This window comes from Pleurodeles waltl, chromosome 10, assembly GCF_031143425.1.
Source record: "Pleurodeles waltl isolate 20211129_DDA chromosome 10, aPleWal1.hap1.20221129, whole genome shotgun sequence".
Classification (NCBI taxonomy): Eukaryota; Metazoa; Chordata; class Amphibia; order Caudata; family Salamandridae; genus Pleurodeles; species Pleurodeles waltl.
The window spans coordinates 535,311,519-535,330,255 of NC_090449.1; the positions used below are offsets into that span (position 1 = coordinate 535,311,519).

The 18,737-nt window shown below is 50.4% G+C and overlaps 1 protein-coding gene across 2 annotated transcripts in view; it reads right to left on the minus strand.

Moving 5' to 3' along the window:
• LOC138261696 (ficolin-1-like) overlaps positions 1 to 18,737 on the minus strand; it is a 263,717-nt gene that overhangs the window by 61,326 nt on the left and 183,654 nt on the right. For both annotated transcript variants that reach the window (XM_069210960.1, XM_069210959.1), the window contains one exon: positions 12,478 to 12,607. In XM_069210960.1, coding sequence (XP_069067061.1) covers positions 12,478 to 12,607 — 130 coding nt within the window. The remainder of the gene's footprint in view (positions 1 to 12,477; positions 12,608 to 18,737) is intronic.

The window sequence follows — 18,737 nt, forward strand, 5'->3', positions numbered from 1 at the left end:
AGTCCCTACTGTATCGTACAGAGTATAACCAGGGCCTGTAAGTTAAATGTCACTAGTGGATTGCAGCACACATTGTGCTACCACTAGGATGACAGTGCAAAGCATGACTGCAGGCCTGCTACCAGAAACTTGATTGTTCAGGTTTAAACTACAAATTTGAACTGTGAAAATGCCCCCATTGGCAGGCTTGAATATTAATAAGATACCACTTAATATGTCTTAAGTGCATGTAGACAGGGTGCATGGTATTTAAAAGTAGAACATGTAAACGTTTAATGTTATTTTTACTGGAGTATGGTTAGCTGTTTCATAGGTAAGCACCTGGATACGGTTTTAAATTTAATTTTGCTGTATTCTCTATGGAACCATTTGACTTTTTAAAATATTTATGACAAGTGCACTTCATTGGTGTAGCCATATGTGTACTAAATATTTCACAAAAGGTACTTCTAAAAAAGTCACCATTAACCACATTTGCATGAGCTTCCAACTGTCTTCCAGGGGTAGGGCTGGGCGGAACTTGCAGAATTTCACTCTGTGGAAATCTGCAGAGTTAAGTGAAAACTCTGCTGAGTTCCGTGGAGAGGATGGAAATGGCACTACTACAAAAAACTCACTGAATTGGAGAGTGCTCCACATCCAAAACTGCTATAAAACAATCTGTCCATTGTATAGTGCATCAGCATCATGTTGAGGCACCAGCCCATTGAATGTGGACTAAACTGGACCGCTGTTTCTCTTCCTTAGGACACATCATCCTCTATACCCCACCTGGTTAATCCATTGCCCCTCACCCCGGGTCTTCACAGATGAGGGAAGGAGTTTGTGTTCTTCCCCTCTGTCTCACCTGTTGTTGATCAAGCTGTGCCTGTGTGAGGGCAGACAGCAGCACAGGCGGTATGCACAGAGCTCTGGCTCGCCCTACCACCATCATAGTGATAGTCGGGAGAGTCACCTGCACCGCTGCTTCTTCCCTCCTGGCTATAACAGTCCTTCTCATTAGCCACTGGCTCTGTTGTTTCATCTCCCACCACTGATGTCTCGTACTCTATGCCATCTTCCAGCTCAGCAACAGGGAAATAACAGGGAAGATGCAGCCAATCAGGGGTGGGCAAGAATTTGAAGAATAATGTCAATTTACTTAATCCACTAGCCCCTCTTCTAAAATGTTTGTTGTTTATGTTATTGCACTTGTGTCAAGACTCATGGACAGGCATGGCAGAGAGTGCTGAAGAGAACACGTTGTGTCAGTGATAGTGTATAGCACTGAGCTCTGTACGTCAAAGCTCACTTCATCCCGCTGCTTCACAGTTACACCTCACACAAACTACTGGAACTTCTTCTTCTGATGCCCAGGTTCCAGCGACAACTGCAAACCCTCTGGAGCAATTGTTTCAACTTCACCCATTCCAGCACAGAGCACACCTCAAAAACAGACACCACGCTGCTATGCAGAAACAAACACTTTTCTGCCAGAAAGTTAGAAGCAAAAGAAAACTGTTCTGTAATTGTAAGTGCAGATGCATTGAGGGACTAATTGAGTGGAGTTAATTTATGGGGTAGGCAGCTTCTGGGCAGTCCTCTCTGCAACAAAAAGAAGGAAAGAACTAGGAGAGCCATCTTTAGGGGAAGAAGTCTGGTGGTTACTATAAGGGAGACCTGCTGAAATTGCTATACACAGGCACTGGTAAACTCCACCACACTGTGGTTAGATCTGCTGCAAACCTGGGTAGGATTACCCCTGGGAAAGTTTTCCCTGTTGCTCAGTGAGGGGTCAGGGGTCACCTCACCTACAGGCTACTGCCGAAAATAAATGTGGCACCCTCTTCAGAACAACCTTTTCAGAACACTTCTGCACCTTTGGAAGACAAAAGACTACAGCCGTCATTACAACATTGGCGGTAAAAGCCGCTTACCGCCGTGCAGAAGACCGCCAACACACCGCTGCGGCCACGGAACTCTGCCACAGCTATTATGACCCACAGCACGGAATCCGCCAAAATTGAGACACCCACACAGGTCCCCCACACTAAAGGTCAGTGATAAACTGGCGAAAACAAAACCTCCACCGTCACGCCAACAGAAATACGCCCACACTATCACAACACATGAATCCACGCGGCGGTCTTTCAACCGCGGTATTCCATTGGCGATACATACCGCAGAGCTCAAAATACACACACACATACAAAATACTACCACATTGGACAATTTGAAACACACACACCTGATACACATACACACACACACAATGCAATATAAAACACACACCCACATCACCCACAAACCCCTACGACCAAAAATCCCAAACGAAGGCCAGAGTGAGACACCACAAACAACTACCAAGCATCCACAGGCACACAATACCATCACCCACAGAACTTCCATGCAGCTCACACAACACATCACTAAATATCACCCCACCCATCACTACACACACACCACCCCACACATCACCCACACCACCCCATGGCACGGCAAAGACACCCCAGGTTCTCGGAGGAGGAGCTCAGGGTCATGGTGGAGGAAATTGTCCGGGTAGAGCCACAGCTATTCGGATCACAGGTGCAGCACACCTCCATTGCTAGGAAGATGGAGCTATGGCGAAGAATCGTGGACAGGGTCAACGCAGTGGGACAGCACCCAAGAAATCGGGATGACATCAGGAAGAGGTGGAATGACCTACGGGGGAAGGTGCGTCTGTGGTCTCAAGACACCACCTTGCAGTTCAGCGGACTGGCGGCGGACCCTCACCTCCTCCCCCACAACTAACAACATGGTAGGAGCAGGTCTTGGCAATTCTGCATCCTGAGGGCCTCGCAGGAGTAGATGGAGGAATGGACTCTGGTAAGTCAAATCTTAACTATTACATCCCCCACCCTACCTGCATGCCATCACATACCCCCTCCCTCACCCTCACCCCCATCACTCCTACTCCTCACAAATGTTCCACTATCACAAGCCACACATCCCAACACCAAGCCCTACATGCAGCAACAAAGTATGGACACCCATCACCAAAGCATGCCCACTGCATATACCCATACAACCCCCTAAACCATCATCACACAAGGTCCTACACAGGAATGCAAGCACTGGGGTACACGGACACCCAACCATTCCACACCATGACGCACACAGATGTAATAAACATCCTTTTATACTCCTGCAGGACCCCTACCCAATGTCACCAGACAGGAGGATCCACACAAGTCCACACCACCAACCGAAGAGGCCCACAGTGATGACAACAGCTCTGTCCAACTGGATCTAGATGACCAGCCCGGCCCATCGGGCACCTCGGGACAGTCGGTTCCCCTGCCACAGTCACAGGCCACCACAGAACTTCCCCCCTCTGGAAAAACCAGCACAGCACCCACCCAGCGGGCCCATACCTCTGTCCCCAGGACATGTCAATCAGCAGTGTGCCCACCACTACAGGGAACCAAGGCTAACCCACCACCCCAACAACAATAGGGACCTGGGGGCAGTGGTAGTGGGCACACGGTCCAGGGGACGGAGGCCCAGGAACACTGGGGAACTGGGAGGGCTGCTGTGCGGCGGGGGGAGGACAGGCCCAGGGAACCCACTCTCCATGATGCCCTCTCCTCCATCATGGGAGCTTACCACCACTCAAAGGAGATGATGGCAACGGTACTGGCCAAGTTTCAGGATATCCAGCGCCTGCAGGAGGAGCAGTATTTGGGCTTCAGGGAGACACTCAGAGCCATCAATTCCACCCTGGACACCATCGTAGGGGTGCTGAAGGAAGTACTCAACACCAGGAGGGGCACTGTGGCACAACAAGGGGCCCCTGACACTAGCATGGACGATGAACTGCCCACCACCTCCGCCAGTGCTAGTGGACAGAATGCACCACCACAGGACCACCACACCAGCACCCCACCCCCTGCAGAGGGAGAAACACCCCGCAAACGGTCCCTGAGATCCATGACAAAGACAGAGAACGATGCCAAGACCCCGCCAAGAAAGGAGACCACCCTGAATGTCATCCTTCTGTCCCACTTTGTCACCCTGTCCATCCTCAAACTGGCCCAGCTCCACTTCCTCTGCCCATTAGGGCAATGCACCTGTGAGACTAATAGACTAGACTCTGCCATGAACATTCCTCCACCATCAACCCTCACCATTCTGCAACCCCCTCCAATATTGAGCACTTAAATAAACACCCTTGAAGCACAAAACAATCTGGAGTCAGTCTGTGATTTCGGAATAGTGTATTTGCAATTACTGTGGCAAAATGCACTTTCAATTGTAATGTCAACATACCTATGTCACATAGCTCTAGTCCATGAGGAATCAAAGCAGATGTCACACAGAGGGACCCACATCTGTCAAATCGTAAGGGAAAGTGACAACTAAGTGACCATACACTGGGTGAAAACAACAGACAGTAGAGAGGTAGTAGTATTAAAGTAAATGCAGTAGGCAGGTTTGTATTCTTACCTGTGTCTCACTGGAAATATTGCAGGATCACCGGGTTCCTGTTGTCCATGTCCTCTTCTTCTGCTTCCTCGTCTTCACTGTCCACAGGCTCCACAGCTGCAACAACACCGCCATCTGGACCACCCTCCTGCAGAAAAGGCACCTGTCGTCACAGAGCTAAGTTGTGAAGCATACAGTAGGCCACAATGATCTGGCACACCTTCTTTGGTGAGTAGAATAGGGATCCACCTGTCATATGGAGGCACCTGAACCTGGCCTTCAGGAGGCCGAAGGTCCGCTCTATTATCGGCTGTGATCGCCCATGGGCCTCATTGTAGCGTTCCTCTGCCCTTGTCCTGGGATTCCTCATTGGGGTCAGTAGCCATGACAGGTTGGGGTAACCAGAATCACCTGCAAATGGCGAGGGGCAATTGTTAGACACACACTAACCTGGAGTGATATCCCCAGACCCAGACAACCATTCCCACTGACTTCCTTCCAGGTGCTCACCTAATAGCCACACACGGTGCCTCTAGAGTTGACCCGTCACATAAGGGATGCTGCTATTCCGCAGGATGTAAGCATCATGTACTGAGCCAGGGAACTTGGCATTCACATGGGAGATGTACTGGTCTGCCAAACACACCATCTGCACATTCATCAAATGATATCTCTTCCGGGTTCTGTACACCAGTTCATCCTGCGGGGGGGACCAAAGCCACATGGGTCCCATCAATGGCACCTATGATGTTGGGGATATGTCCCAGGGCATAGAAGTCTCCTTTCACTGTAGGCAAATCCTCCACCTGAGGGAAAACGATGTAGCTCCGCATGTGTTTCAGCAGGGCAGACAACACTCTGGACAACACGTTGTAAAACATAGGCTGGGACATCCCTGATGCTATGGCCACTGTTGTTTGAAATGACCCACTTGCAAGGAAATGGAGTACTGACAGCACCTGCACTTGAGCGGGGATTTCTGTGGGATGGCGGTTAGCTGACATCAGGTCTGGCTCCAACTGGGCACACAGTTCCTGGATTGTGGCACGGTCAAGCCTGTAGGTGATGATCATATGTCTTTCCTCCATTGTCGACAGGTACACCAGCGGTCTGTACACGGGAGGATGCCACCATCTCCTCACATGTCCCAGCGGACAGTGCCTATGAAGGACAACAGCGAGCACAGAGTCAAACAACTCAGAGATACGTAAACACAGCTTACACCGAACACGAATCATAATCCGATATTTGGCCTGTATGTGTGTTGAGGCTAGGCCTACGTATGTGTGACGCAGTAAAAAATTAAGCCATATGGGCCCCTGAAATGGCGGCTGCCTGACCTGTAAAGTGGGACAATGGTATATGAGGTAACTGCACTGGCGTTGTACACTGTCACGGTAGGCGGTTGAAGACCGCAGCGCAATCCTGCATTGGTTCACATTGGAACCTATGGGTCCCAGGAGCCAATTACGATGTACGCCGGCGGTGACGGGATGCACCGCCGCAGACGTGACCGCCATTTTCTATCTGTTCAATCACTTGATACCTGATCTTCGACAGGAGAGGACCTACATTGCAAGTGGTGCTGTGACCTCGGTCTGGAAGAGACAATGGCTCGTGCGACTGGGGAAAGGGCCCCTGCCTTCCCATCGGAGGAGTTGGAGAAACTCGTGGATGGGGTCCTCCCCCAGTACACGCTACTCTACGGTCCTCCAGACAAACAGGTAAATACACTGGGGGCATGCTGTATGGGCTATGCCTGTGTGTAGTGGGGTGGATGAAAGATGGGAGGGAGATTGAGGGGTGCATGAAACGACGGTGAGTGCATGTGCACTATGGCAAGGGTAGGGATGGGGTCCAATGACTGTGACGGTGCATTTGGTAATAACTTCTCTTTTACCCCTGTACAATTCATGTAGGTCAGTGCCCACCACAAAAAAAGATTTTTGGCGTGCCATCGCCAAGGACGTCCGTACCCTGGGGGTCTACCACAGACGGAGCACCCACTGCCGTAAAAGATGGGAGGACATTCGCCGCTGGAGCAAGAAGACGGCGGAGGCCCAGCTGGGGATGGAGTCCCAGCGTGGGAGGGGTGCCCGTCGCACCATGAGCCCCCTGATGTTCAGGTTCCTGTTGGTGGCGTACCCGGAGTTGGATGGGCGCTTGGGGACATCACAACAGCCACAAGAGGGTGAGCACACTCTCATTCTGCTGATTTTGCACGCAGTTGAGGTGTCTGGGTGGGGGAGGTGGGCTGTGAGTTTCCCTAGGACAGGGCGAGTTTAGGAGGCAAGGTCCACTTGTGCTGGCAGAGCCTCTGGCACCCCACCCCACCTGTGTACAGTGCCAAGTACACCTAGTCAGGCTCTTGTGAAATCGATGTGCGCAGATGTTGTCCATAGTCTTGTAGGCCATGTCCCAGGGATTGAGCAGTGGAGGCCAAGTGCGCAGCGTAGTGCAGGGGGCTTCTGTGTCTGTTGTGTCCACCAACTGTAGCGGTAATGCATGCACTCAACATGTCTTTCTTCTGTTGTTGCCCCCCCCCCCCTTTTTGTGGTCTCCCTGTTCTTGTGTGCATTAGCATCATCAGGTGGAGTAGCAGTGGCAACGGAGCAGGAAGGAGCTGCATCCCACATGGCCCTAGAGGGCGAGACAACTAAGTCGGAGTACACCAGTGGGACAGAGGGCGAAGGGAGCTCCACTGCGGGGACAGGAGCTGAGACCAGTGACACGGACGCATCACCTTCGCCCCAGGCACCTCAGGTCCTGCCCCAGTCACCCCTGCTGCCCTCAGTGAGGAGGCCATTGACCTCCTCAGGTCCCTCACTGTTGGGCAGTCTACCATTTTGAATGCCATCCAGGGTGTACAAAGGCAGTTGCAACAAACAAATGCATTCCTGGAGGGCATTCATTCTGGTATGGTGGCCCTTCAGTGAGCTTTTCAGACTCTGGTCTCAGCAGTGATGGCAGCCATTGTCCCTGTGTCTATCCTCCCCCCTCCTACTTCCTCCACCCAGACCCAATCCCCTCTACCCCAGCCTATCCTAAGTACACCTTCAGACCGGCATGCACACACGTCAACACACAAGGGAAGCTCAGGCAAACACAAGCACCACACATCCCACAGGCACTCACGCACGCATCACACACATGCAGACACACCAACATCCACTGCCTCCACTGTTGTCCCCCTCCTCCTCTTCTCCCTCCTCCCTCCCAGTCTCGTCTCCACTCACACCTGCATGCACTACATCTACAGCCACTACTGCCATCACCAGCACACACGCCACCATACCCCACTCACGTGCAGTCACCACCCCCACTGCCATTCACACTTCCCCTGTGTCCTCTCCCAGTGTGTCTGTGACGCCACCTCCCAAGATGCACAAACGCAGGCACACACCCACCCTACAGCCATCCACCTCACGACAGCCTCCAGTGCATGCACCTTCACCCAAAGTCACCAAAACAACACCTCCTACAACCACAACCTCTTCCTCTACTCCCAAACCCCCTCCAGCTACCCGTCCCAGTGTTTCCAAAAAACTTTTCCTGTCCAACCTTGACCTCTTTCCCACACCTGCCCCACCCCGTCCGCCTCCCAGGGCCCGACGCTCCGGTCCCAACCTAGTACCTCAGCCACAACATCTCCGGGACCAGTGGTGCCTGTAGTCACCGGAATCTGGAGTGCACCGGCCACCAGGGCAGCCAGTGTGGCATGGAGCCACAGCACAGAAGGTCCCCCACCTGTGAAGCATCTAAAGTTGGCCAGCAGGAAAGGGGGAAGACTCCAGCCACCAAAGCCGCTCCCAGAGGTACCGGTGGGAGTGTGGAGTCAGCTGCGACACCTTACAAGGTGGGGAAGGGCAACAAGAAAGTCAGCAGGTCTGGGAAGAGCATCACGGTGGAGAAGTCAGCCATCATCCCCGCTGCCCAGGAGCCCACTGCCATCATCCCCGCTGCCCAGGAGCCCACCGCCAGCACCAGCCCATCTGGCCAGACAGGACCGCCAGCACCAGCCCCGCTGGGCCAGAGAGGACTGCCAGCACCAGCCCTGCTGGGCCAGACAGGACTGCCAGCACCAGCCCCGCTGGGCCAGAGAGGACCGCCAGCATCAGCCCTGCTGGGCCAGACAGGACTGCCAGCCCTGCTGGGCCAGACAGGACCGCCAGCACAAGTCCGGCTGGGCCAGACAGGACCACCAGCACCAGCCCCGCTGGGCCATGAAGGACCGCCAGCAACTGAGTCACTGCAAAGGACACCGCCGCCACAAGCACAGCTGAACAGGGCACCACCGCCACAAGCACCCCTGGTCCATGAGCGCCAAGGGCACTGACGCTACTGAGTCCGCCACGAGCAGGATGAAGCACTCTGGGCACCATGCCCCCTCCAGAACCAGTGGAGAGATGCATCCACTACCTCAGTCCTTAGCAGGATGAAGCACTCTGGGCACCATGCCACCTCCAGAACCAGTGGAGACTGTCATCTACTTGTGAGACTGTGGCTTTGCACTCCCCAGGATGGAACAGTGGGCAACCCACCCACTTTAGACACTTGAGAGACTGTGGCTTTGCACTCCCCAGGATGGAACAGTGGGCAACCCACCCACTGTAGAAACTTGTGAGACTGTGGCTTTGCAATCCCCAGGATGGAACAGTGGGAAACCCACCCACTGTAGAGACTTGAGAGACTGTGGCTTTGCACTCCCCAGGATGGAACAGTGGGCAACCCACCCACTGTATAGACTTGAGAGACTGTGGCTTTGCACTCCCCAGGATGGAACAGTGGGCAACCCACCCACTGTAGAGACTTGTGAGACTGTGGCTTTGCACTCCCCAGGATGGAACAGTGGGCATGTGGCCCTCTCGTGGATTTGGCGTTGTGCACTCAACCGGCTGAGGTGCCCCCTTTTTCCTCCCGCTGAGGTGCCTGTTTTCTTGCTCTCTGATGCACCTGCAGTGTTCTCTCCGTCATGGCCGGGGATCTTGTGTGGGCCTCGCCCATACCGTGTGGGCCCAGTGTTCTACGGACTTCATTGGAGCACTACCTGGACTACTAAGCTTGGTGTATATTTTGTTTATAGAGTATATATATTTTTGCGTACTTGATTTTAATATATTACAATGGTTACACTCATTTTCTTTTGTCTTTGCGTTCTTCAAGGGGGGGTTTAGGGGTGTAACTATAATGTATCATGCTGTATTAGTGTGTGTGTGTTGTGATGGGTGAGGGTGGGGGTGTGGCGTGTTGTGTGTCCCTCTTTTTTCCCTCCCCCCTACCCTGTGTCGTAGGTGCAATACTCACTGTGGTCTTCGCCGCCGGCATTCGTGCTCCTGGTAGAGGAGCAAGAAGATAACGGCTGGCAGGATCTGCAGCTCTGGTTCTATGGTGTCCGGACTCCTCGTGGGGTGTGTAGAGGTGAGCGTTTTCCCTTTGAAGTCCTGTTTCCGCCGTGTTTTTGTCCGCGATGAATCCGCCCCGGAAAGGTGGCGGATTGGTAGGTTGTGATACTGTGGGCCATACTTTGTCTTCTGCCTGTCTGTTGGCGGTGACCGCAGCGCTGTTTGTTTGTACCGCCATGGTGGTCGGAGTGTTAAAGTGGCTGTCTTTGTTGGCGGTTTCCGCCACGGTCGTAATTGAATTTTTTTTACCGCCGGCCTGTTGGTGGTCTTACTGCCGCTTTAACACCGTCCCCCAGGGTTGTAATGACCACCTACATCTGTTCTTGAAACCTGTGATGAGAACCCTAAGGGCTGGACATGCTCCCACTTGTATCTACAACTAAGGAAGTGGACTCCAAGGGTCAGTCGGCAGACCTTCTATTAAGCTACAAAGACAGAAAAGCTGCAAGAAGCCATTTTTCCTGGAAGAGCCCAGCTGAACAGTTTTCGATGGACCTGTCCTGGACCCTGCTGGTGGCTTCTGTTGGAGTGCGTCCTGACTCCCAAGTCCTGCTCCTGTAGTGCTGGAGCCCTTGGCAGGCGTTAGAGTGTAGTCCTCTTGCCTAACCATAAAACTTGGGACTTAGAAACTTTTTGCTGAATTTTTGCCTGGAGAACTGTTGTGGAACCAGATCTAACCTGATAGCCTATCTGCTGAGGATGCATCGCTGATTGGCCTGACTTTGCCACAACTCCTACTGCATGTCTCTCCCAAGTGTGCATACCTGTGCTTGCTTGGATAGTAACTTTGAATATTTTTTTATGAAGATGGCAGGCCTTGCACATACCATATGTGCACATGTAGGAGCAACCATCTTTAATGGTGTTAAAGGCAATTTGAGATACCCACTGGTATCATTCCTGGTATGGAATTCAGCTCATTGAAAGCACAGGCTGAATGCCCCCAATCAAAGCAAAGGGAACCAACGAATAGATGAAGTGAGTTGACCCAGTCTCCTTGCAGTGTTCTGTGGTGGGAGGAAGCAGAATTTAAAGGGCAATACAAAAGACCTATTAATATAATCAAATAGTGTTTTATATATATTTTTAAAGTAAAGGTCTTATGCATGGACGCCATTTAGGGGTTGCAACGACCCATGGCTTGCCCCTTGCACCCCCAGCACTGTCCTTGAGACCCCAGACCTCAGAGGTGGCAACATCAATACCAGGAACACAGTGGCTGCTCCTCTGTAGGTTAGGCTTCAACTCTCTTTGTTTTCTCACAATTCTTTATTACAGTAATGGTAAATGATGAAACATTATTCACTATTAGTTATTTAAAAAAAGAGAGAAAACAAAGAGAGTGGAGCCCTAAACGATGTCCAATTTTTATTACCAGTAGTAACTAATATTTCATTTTTCACTATTAGTGTAATTAAAAACTGGAGTACAATCAGCTGGGATATAACCTTTCCTGGCAGCGGAGGTATGCACAAAAATGGCTTTAAATATATTTTGTTTGCTTGCTTCGTGTGATTGTGTGTTTACATGAGAGAGTGTGTGTGTGCATATGTGGTTGTGTTTATGTGCAAGAATGTGTGTGAGTGAAACTGAAGGTCAAAGGGCATGTGATGTCACTTCCGCTATCCCTGGCATTTTGGTGAATTGAAGTTCATGGTCTTACGTAACTAGAGACCCAATAAATTAGTACAATACAACCCAACACTATTCGTATTATCAACCCTCTAGACAATTTGAATGATCAGCTGGAAAACGTGGAGGAAAATATAAGTGAATAAAAATTTTTAAAAAATTGAGAGGCATGACATTTAAGCAAGATTAATCACCGATCAATTAATTCTAATTTATATATCTAAAAACAGAACACAGTCAGCTCAACCTTCACAATAGACTTATTTAATTTCTGGCAATTCAACGGTGTGATAGTATGTCAAAAAGTGCACTGGATTTGTGCCTCAAAAGAGAACACTGTATTGAACACAGGTCAGAAAGTAATCAACTTCTTAAAATGGTTGCATTCATCTGTTAAAAACAGAAACTTCCTCTCCTCATATGCAACCACATTTTTAAGAAAATGCTTTGCAGTTCAGAGGGAGACTGATGTCCTACAAGCAGGCAGACATATGAATTATTCCAGAAATACGTTCCGAAATAGAAAACAGTGAGAAAAGTGGCATGTAATTAGAAAATATATCTGAGAAGTTAGTTAAAGCTAGTTAAAGCTCACATAGCTGGCTCATGGTCTATTGAAATTCTAAGAGCTGTGCAGTTCAATGGTTAGACTACAAAATTGTTGCATGTCGTGGAGGTGGTTAAACTGCAGTAACTATTTCAATTAACTGAACTACACTACTTCGCAATTTGATTATAATCGATATTGATAAAACACCTAGGGAACCAAAGTTAAATTTGTAGGATAAAATTAAAGAAAGGAACAGATAAATATTTGGAATGAATTGAAGGCTGCAGGTAAAATTCTAGGGAAGGATAACTGAGAAGTTATTTGCAAGCAGATACTAATATTTATATTCACTTCAACGGAAATCCAATAATTAAGAAGCATTCCTAATATCGAAACATATGACTACTGGAAAGAAAATATGAGACATTACAAAGTGAAGTTTTTTACCTTCTGATGTTAAAGTTTGTATATTATCATTCCCTAACCAGAATTCTGACAGCTGGTTCCCGAACCCCCTCTTGTAGACCATCCATTCGCGGAAGAAGTCCACTGAACCATCTGAACGTCTCTGGAACACCTAAAATAAGAAAGTCTTAGATGGGGAATGCATGTATTTAAAAAACTGACTTAAAAAGAGTAACGTACCGTGCAGCTTTTGGGCATGAATGGAGAGTGTACAAAAGTGACCTGTAAAAGCTTTGAAACATTCCCTAATGGCACACTCTGTTAGCTACAACAACTATATCGTGCAGATGATGGAGGAAACTATCAATGCACTCTGGTACAAGGAATGGCATATGAAATATATTCGGAGAGTTTAGGATTGACTAATTTGACGGAAGGGAATATGCATTTTGCTGATTTTTTTCATTCATTTTTATTAATTTTCAGACGTGACACCACTGATGCTATCTCCTTTCTTCCTCCGTTTCCCTTTAAGTTAACCTGTGTTTCTTTCTTCAACATACACCTGCTTTTGGGGGTGTGGCCAAGCTTGGAATGGAGCCGCATCCGCCTCGTGATCCCCAGAGACCATCCTGCAGGGAGTAATCAACTGAGGGAGACCAGCACCGGTCCCCTATTCAACCGAGGACCCATCGGCTGCTGGAGCTGGCCGCTATGGTCCCTGAGGCCGGGTTTTTGGCGGAGTGCGTCCACCTAAGATGGCGGACGCCGCTGCATGAGAGCGGAAGACTGAGTGGAACGCTGCCGCCGAGAGGAGTGTGACGCATAAAGGAGAGCTAGGTGACGGAGCCCTGAGAGGCCAGAGGTACTAGAGCTGGAATCAGGCTGCTGAACGCCGGGAACGCTGCTCGAGTGCCCGGAGGGGCAGAGAAGGAGACACAGAGAATTGCCAGGGAGGTACCTCTGTCGATCCCTGCACGGTTCCAGAATCCGGAATCTGCTGCTGCTGATCGTTATGGCCCCCTGGGTCGGCTGCCAGCAGGGTCAGACGCACCCATCCAGGAGGGTGACTGCCCCTGTTTGAGGGGAGAACGGAGAACCGGGTAGAAAGAGGTGGCCGAAGGGAGGAGCGGCCCCTAGCTTGGACATCTCTGCTAGTGGGGGCCAGACCAACGGAGCAGCAGGGAATTGGTGAGACAAGCACTGCGGTTGGAGTTCGTGCACCAGGTACACTGAGAGGGCGACCAGGCCCTACCCCAGTCGGGGTGAGGCGGAAGAGAGGATATGGAGAATGGAGCGCGGGCGGAAGCCTCTGATACTTAACCGGTGAGAAGTAGGGGTGCCAGCAGAGACCGGGGAGGATCGGGCTTTGGCCCGAACTGGTGGCCTGTTGAGTTGACCCCTGAAGCACTGCAGCCCTGCATATCAGGGAGACCATGGGGACCGTACCTAGGGACGGCGGGCCCTGAGGAACCCAAGAGGACACCCGAACAGCAGCAACAAAGGCAGCTCACTGTGGGATAGGGCGGCTTAGCACAGCCCGCTTCGGTACACAAACCAGGCAAGAAGATCACACTCAGAGGGGAAAAGACCAAATGGGGAAAGCCCGTAAAAAAAGAGACTGTGACATGGAGGGGTCCATTACTGCCCAGACCACTCAAAGATGCTGTGGACCCAGCGGCGTTTCCGGCGGCGGGGCAGACGGCTACCACACCGACGCTCCAAGATGTCCTCCAAGCCATTGCGGTCTCCCGAACGGCCCTAGAAGTTAAAATAGATATGCTGAGCATAGACCTGGGTCTCCTGCAGGACAATCACAAGTGACTGATGGAGAGAGTCACTACGAGGGAGCGTAATCTGGCGGAGACGATCCCTGCCTTGGCACTAACCGATAACCACCAGAGCACCATGGAAACGTGCCTCAAAATACTGGAAAATAGAGCATAAGATGCTGAAAACAAGGCGAAGCGTAATAATATCATAATCGTAGGCCATCCAGGAAAAAATCAAAGGTTCTGAGATGATGGGGTATTTGGAAGACTGGCTTCAAACGATAGTAGCACCAGTGGGACTTTCACCCTTTTCCACAATAGAAAGAGCTCATAGAGTGCCTGCTAAAGCACCACCCCCAGGAATGCCTCAGAGACCGGTGATAGTGCGACTTCTCCATTTCAAAGACGGAGACCATAGATTGCACCTGGCATGGCTGCAAGATGAGTTGAAGATCGCCAAAAGTAAAATATCCACATTCCCAGACTTTTGTCGAGAAGTTCAACGTCAAAGGGAAGCGTATGCCTCTGTGAAACGTAAGCTTAGAGAACCAAAGATCCTGTACTCTATGTTGTTCCTCGCTAGACTTAGGGTGGTTACCCAGACGGGAATTGAATTTATTACTGCAAAGCATGGTCCTGGCTTGAATCGGGGCAGGATTCGGGCCCAAACACTAGTTCACAATGCCATAAAAGACAACGCCGGCACTGGTCGGGGAGGGGACGTCCTCCCCCCCAGATCAATCCACCTACACAAGAGAAGAAAGATAGTGAGTGGTAGCGGCCGTGGCATTGATGGGTGAGATCCGATGATACATTGCCTTCGAACCAACAGGAGGGAGCTGAACATTCAGATTCTGACAGTGAGATGGTGACCTCAACCCAGTTGAGTATGGTCCTACCTGTAGTCACCCCGGGCACAGCTGATGACCTTATCTGAAACAAGACCGGACTATCCAGATGGAACCCACATGAACTCAACATCTGCCAATCCACGATTAGGCTCTGGATGGGTGAGAGGAGGGGAGACGTAATCTTTCTTGCCACTACTGACATTCATCCCAGTTTCATATACTTTAAGCTCCTTGCACGAATTACCACAGAATCGAAGGGGGAAATGGGCTGGGGGGTCACGGGGCACCCAGCTGGTGAGCCACCATATTGCCACCCGCACTTACACCGAGACCTGCACGGTGGTGCTTATGAACACTTTTGAAGTTATGTTGTTTTATAGGTTGTGTTGAGGACATTATGTCCCTTGCCCCGGGGAAGGGGAGTTGGAGAATATAGTGTTTGATTGCAGGTCATTCCACATCGTGCTACCTAGAAAAGACATATCATTATTGAGAAATAAGTAGGCCACAATTAGGATGGTTGGGAAGCCTAGGCGCTAATAGCTGGACTCTCTAGTACTCCTTTAATGGATACTACACTGAATTGAAAATTCCTTACATGGAATGTACGGTGGATGAGGTCCATGTCCAAACATCATAAGGTGTTTTCCTTCCTTACCTGGCGGGTGATCCAAATAGTGATGCTTCAAGAGACTCACCTATACGCCGCTGAGGGCGTGCTCCTCAGAAGCGATGGAGAGGGCAAGTATATTATACCACTTATTCAGCTTTTGCCAGAGGGACCTTGATATGGATCACATCCGGGGTACCCTTTAAGCACATGGCAACCCTCATAGACCCCCTGAGACGCTACACAGTGATTATCAAAAGGTTAGACTGGAGGGAGATAGTATTAGACAGCATCTACGGTCCCAACATGATCAGGGGGGATTCCTGGCCTCTGTGTCAGAACAGCTGGCAGTACACTTCACAGGCCCGATCCTATTAGGGGGAGACTTTGCTATGCAATTGTATAGCAGACACGACCATGGATAGGTCACATCCCCCACTACCTTCTTCCCCGATCTCCAGGACGGCCCAAACTTACAGAACCTGGCAGCGGAACAGAGGGCTAATCGATGCTTGGCGGGTCCACCATGCAAACGATAGAGACTACTCCTTTTACTTCCCTATGCATGATTTACACATAAGATTGGATACCATTCTTTGCACACCAGAAATACATGAGTTAATACACCTGAGTGAATACCTGAAGCAGACGATCTCAGACCATAATCCATTGCTCCTTCGAGTTGGATGGTCCCGAATACGTACGCCGATCCCTACATGGTGGCTCCAACCATCACTACTAGAGGACGAGGCCTTTAAGCATACTATTGGTACGGCAATAGATGCATACTTTGACACTAATGCAGGCTCGACAACATCCAAGCTGCTAGAATGGGACACATTCAAAGTAGTCAGTAGGGCGAACTGTCTCTCGGCTGCGGCCGGGGAGCGTCGAGCACTGATTCGAGACATAGAACTGGCTGAGCAGAAACAGCAAAAGATTGAACAGAAACACCCCAACGCCCCAGAGATATAGACATCACTCCCAACAGCAAGAGAGGCAACAGCAGTCGCAGTAGACTGATTGTGCTGTTATGACTATGAATCCTATTTAGCACAAACCCACTTAGAAGCGGACCTTGCGGGCTCCCTGCTGGCGTGGTTGGCAAACCCAGCGAAGAGAGGGTCCATTATAGTGGAGCTCACGCGGTCCGAGGGGCATAGCATTTATTCCCAGACTGCAATCAATGGCGAATTTCACAATTACTATGCCGACTTATCTTCAAGTAAGGTACATTCAACAGAAGGTGAGATTCAGGCCTTCTTAGAACACCTGCCACTCCAGACAGTGTCAGAACAGGAAGCGTCAGAGCTGGGAGCAGCCATAGCCAGCATTGCACGAAATAAAACACCTGGCCAAGACGGCCTTCCGATAGAATTTGACTCTACGTATCTCTCAAAATCGGGGCCACGACTGGTGACAGTCTATAAAGAAGCTAGGATCTGTCAGAACCTGCCGACGTCTACCCGCGAGGCCCTGATTATACGACTGCTAAAACTGAGAAAACCTCACACGGAGGTAGCTTCCTATCGCCCCCTCTCGATGCTATCAGTTGATAATTCGATATTAAGCAAAATTTTTGTGATGCGCCTTATGCGATATATGCCACACCTGATACATATAGACCGGGCTGGATTCATTCCAGGGCATCAAACAGCGATGAACACCCAATGGCTTTTTTCTCTGCTCCAAAGGAATGGGTATGAGAAGCAAGGGGCGATGATATTTGCCATTGACTGAAAAGGCTTTTGATAGCCTGGAATGGCACTATCTTTATGAGGTACTTCGTAGATTTGGGCTGGGGGATAGATTTATCGGATGGATGAGGTTGTTGTATACTGACCCAGGAGCCAGAGTACGCACAGGCAATACTCTCATGGACAGTTACTGGGTGGAGAGAGGGACCAGACAGGACTGCCCTCCTTACCCCCTGCTCTTCATGCTGGCATTAGAAGCATTGGCTAGTATGGCCAGAATGGGGCGGATCTACGAGGGCATCACCACGGCCGATTAGACTCACCATATTGCGTTATACGCTGACGACCTTCCTCTCTTTTTGAAATATGCAGGAAGTGAGCTCCAAAAAGCCTGTTCTTTATTAGAGAGATTAGGGGACCTATCTGGGTTGAAAGTGAATTGGCAAAAATCCAGCTTATTCCCGAGAAGGGAGGGTATAGAGCCGCTCCCCCAGACCTTGGGGATTTGCAATGGGAGCCCAGTTCTTTGTCATATCTGGGAGTTCAGGTCTATCATACCGATCACAACCTGTTTGAGGGTAATATGCAACCGCCCTGAGAGGGATTCGTGGGTCTATGACATTTTGGGGTATCTTGCCTCTCTCGTTCGTGGGGCAAGAGGTGCTCCTGAAGATGATTGTACTACCCTGCCTGTTGTATCTTTTTACAACCCTTCCAATATGGATTCCTAACACCTTAAGGAGTTGAACTCCATGGTCACGGGATTTGGGTTGGGGACAGGCAGGCGATGACTGACGCTCACAACGTTACAGCGCCTGCTCGCAGGAGACGGATTGGCTGCTCCTGACTTCGAAGCATATTTTTTGGCAGGCCAACTACTATGGCTGACCAGATGGATAGCAAGCCATACGATGCCGGATCGTGAGACTGCCCCCTCACACCGGACCTGCACTCGCTAACCAAGGTCACGCTCCGTGTCGGCCCCCCATCAGTTGCCAACTCCTCTGAACTCAAAGTAATTCATAAATGCTGGCAGTGCAACCTCTGCAAAACACGACTATCTATGCCTTACGCACCAGAGATATCACTGCGTTGCCTGCTGTTGCTACCGCCTACGGGGGACTGAGTTAGACTGTTGAGATGGGAAATGGCAGGAGCTACCACCTTGGGAGCCCTCTATGAAGCTGATGCCCTGCTACCCTTCGAGGATTTCCGTGTTAGGTACCAGTTCCCCGCAGGACACTTTTTACTATATAGGGAGATCACGGAATCGGAGGTTAAGCACTGGCGGGTGGGCAGAGCAGAACCGCCTACCTCAGCGGTGACACAATACTTGGAGAGTGCCACTGGGACACACAGGGTCGTGACTTGT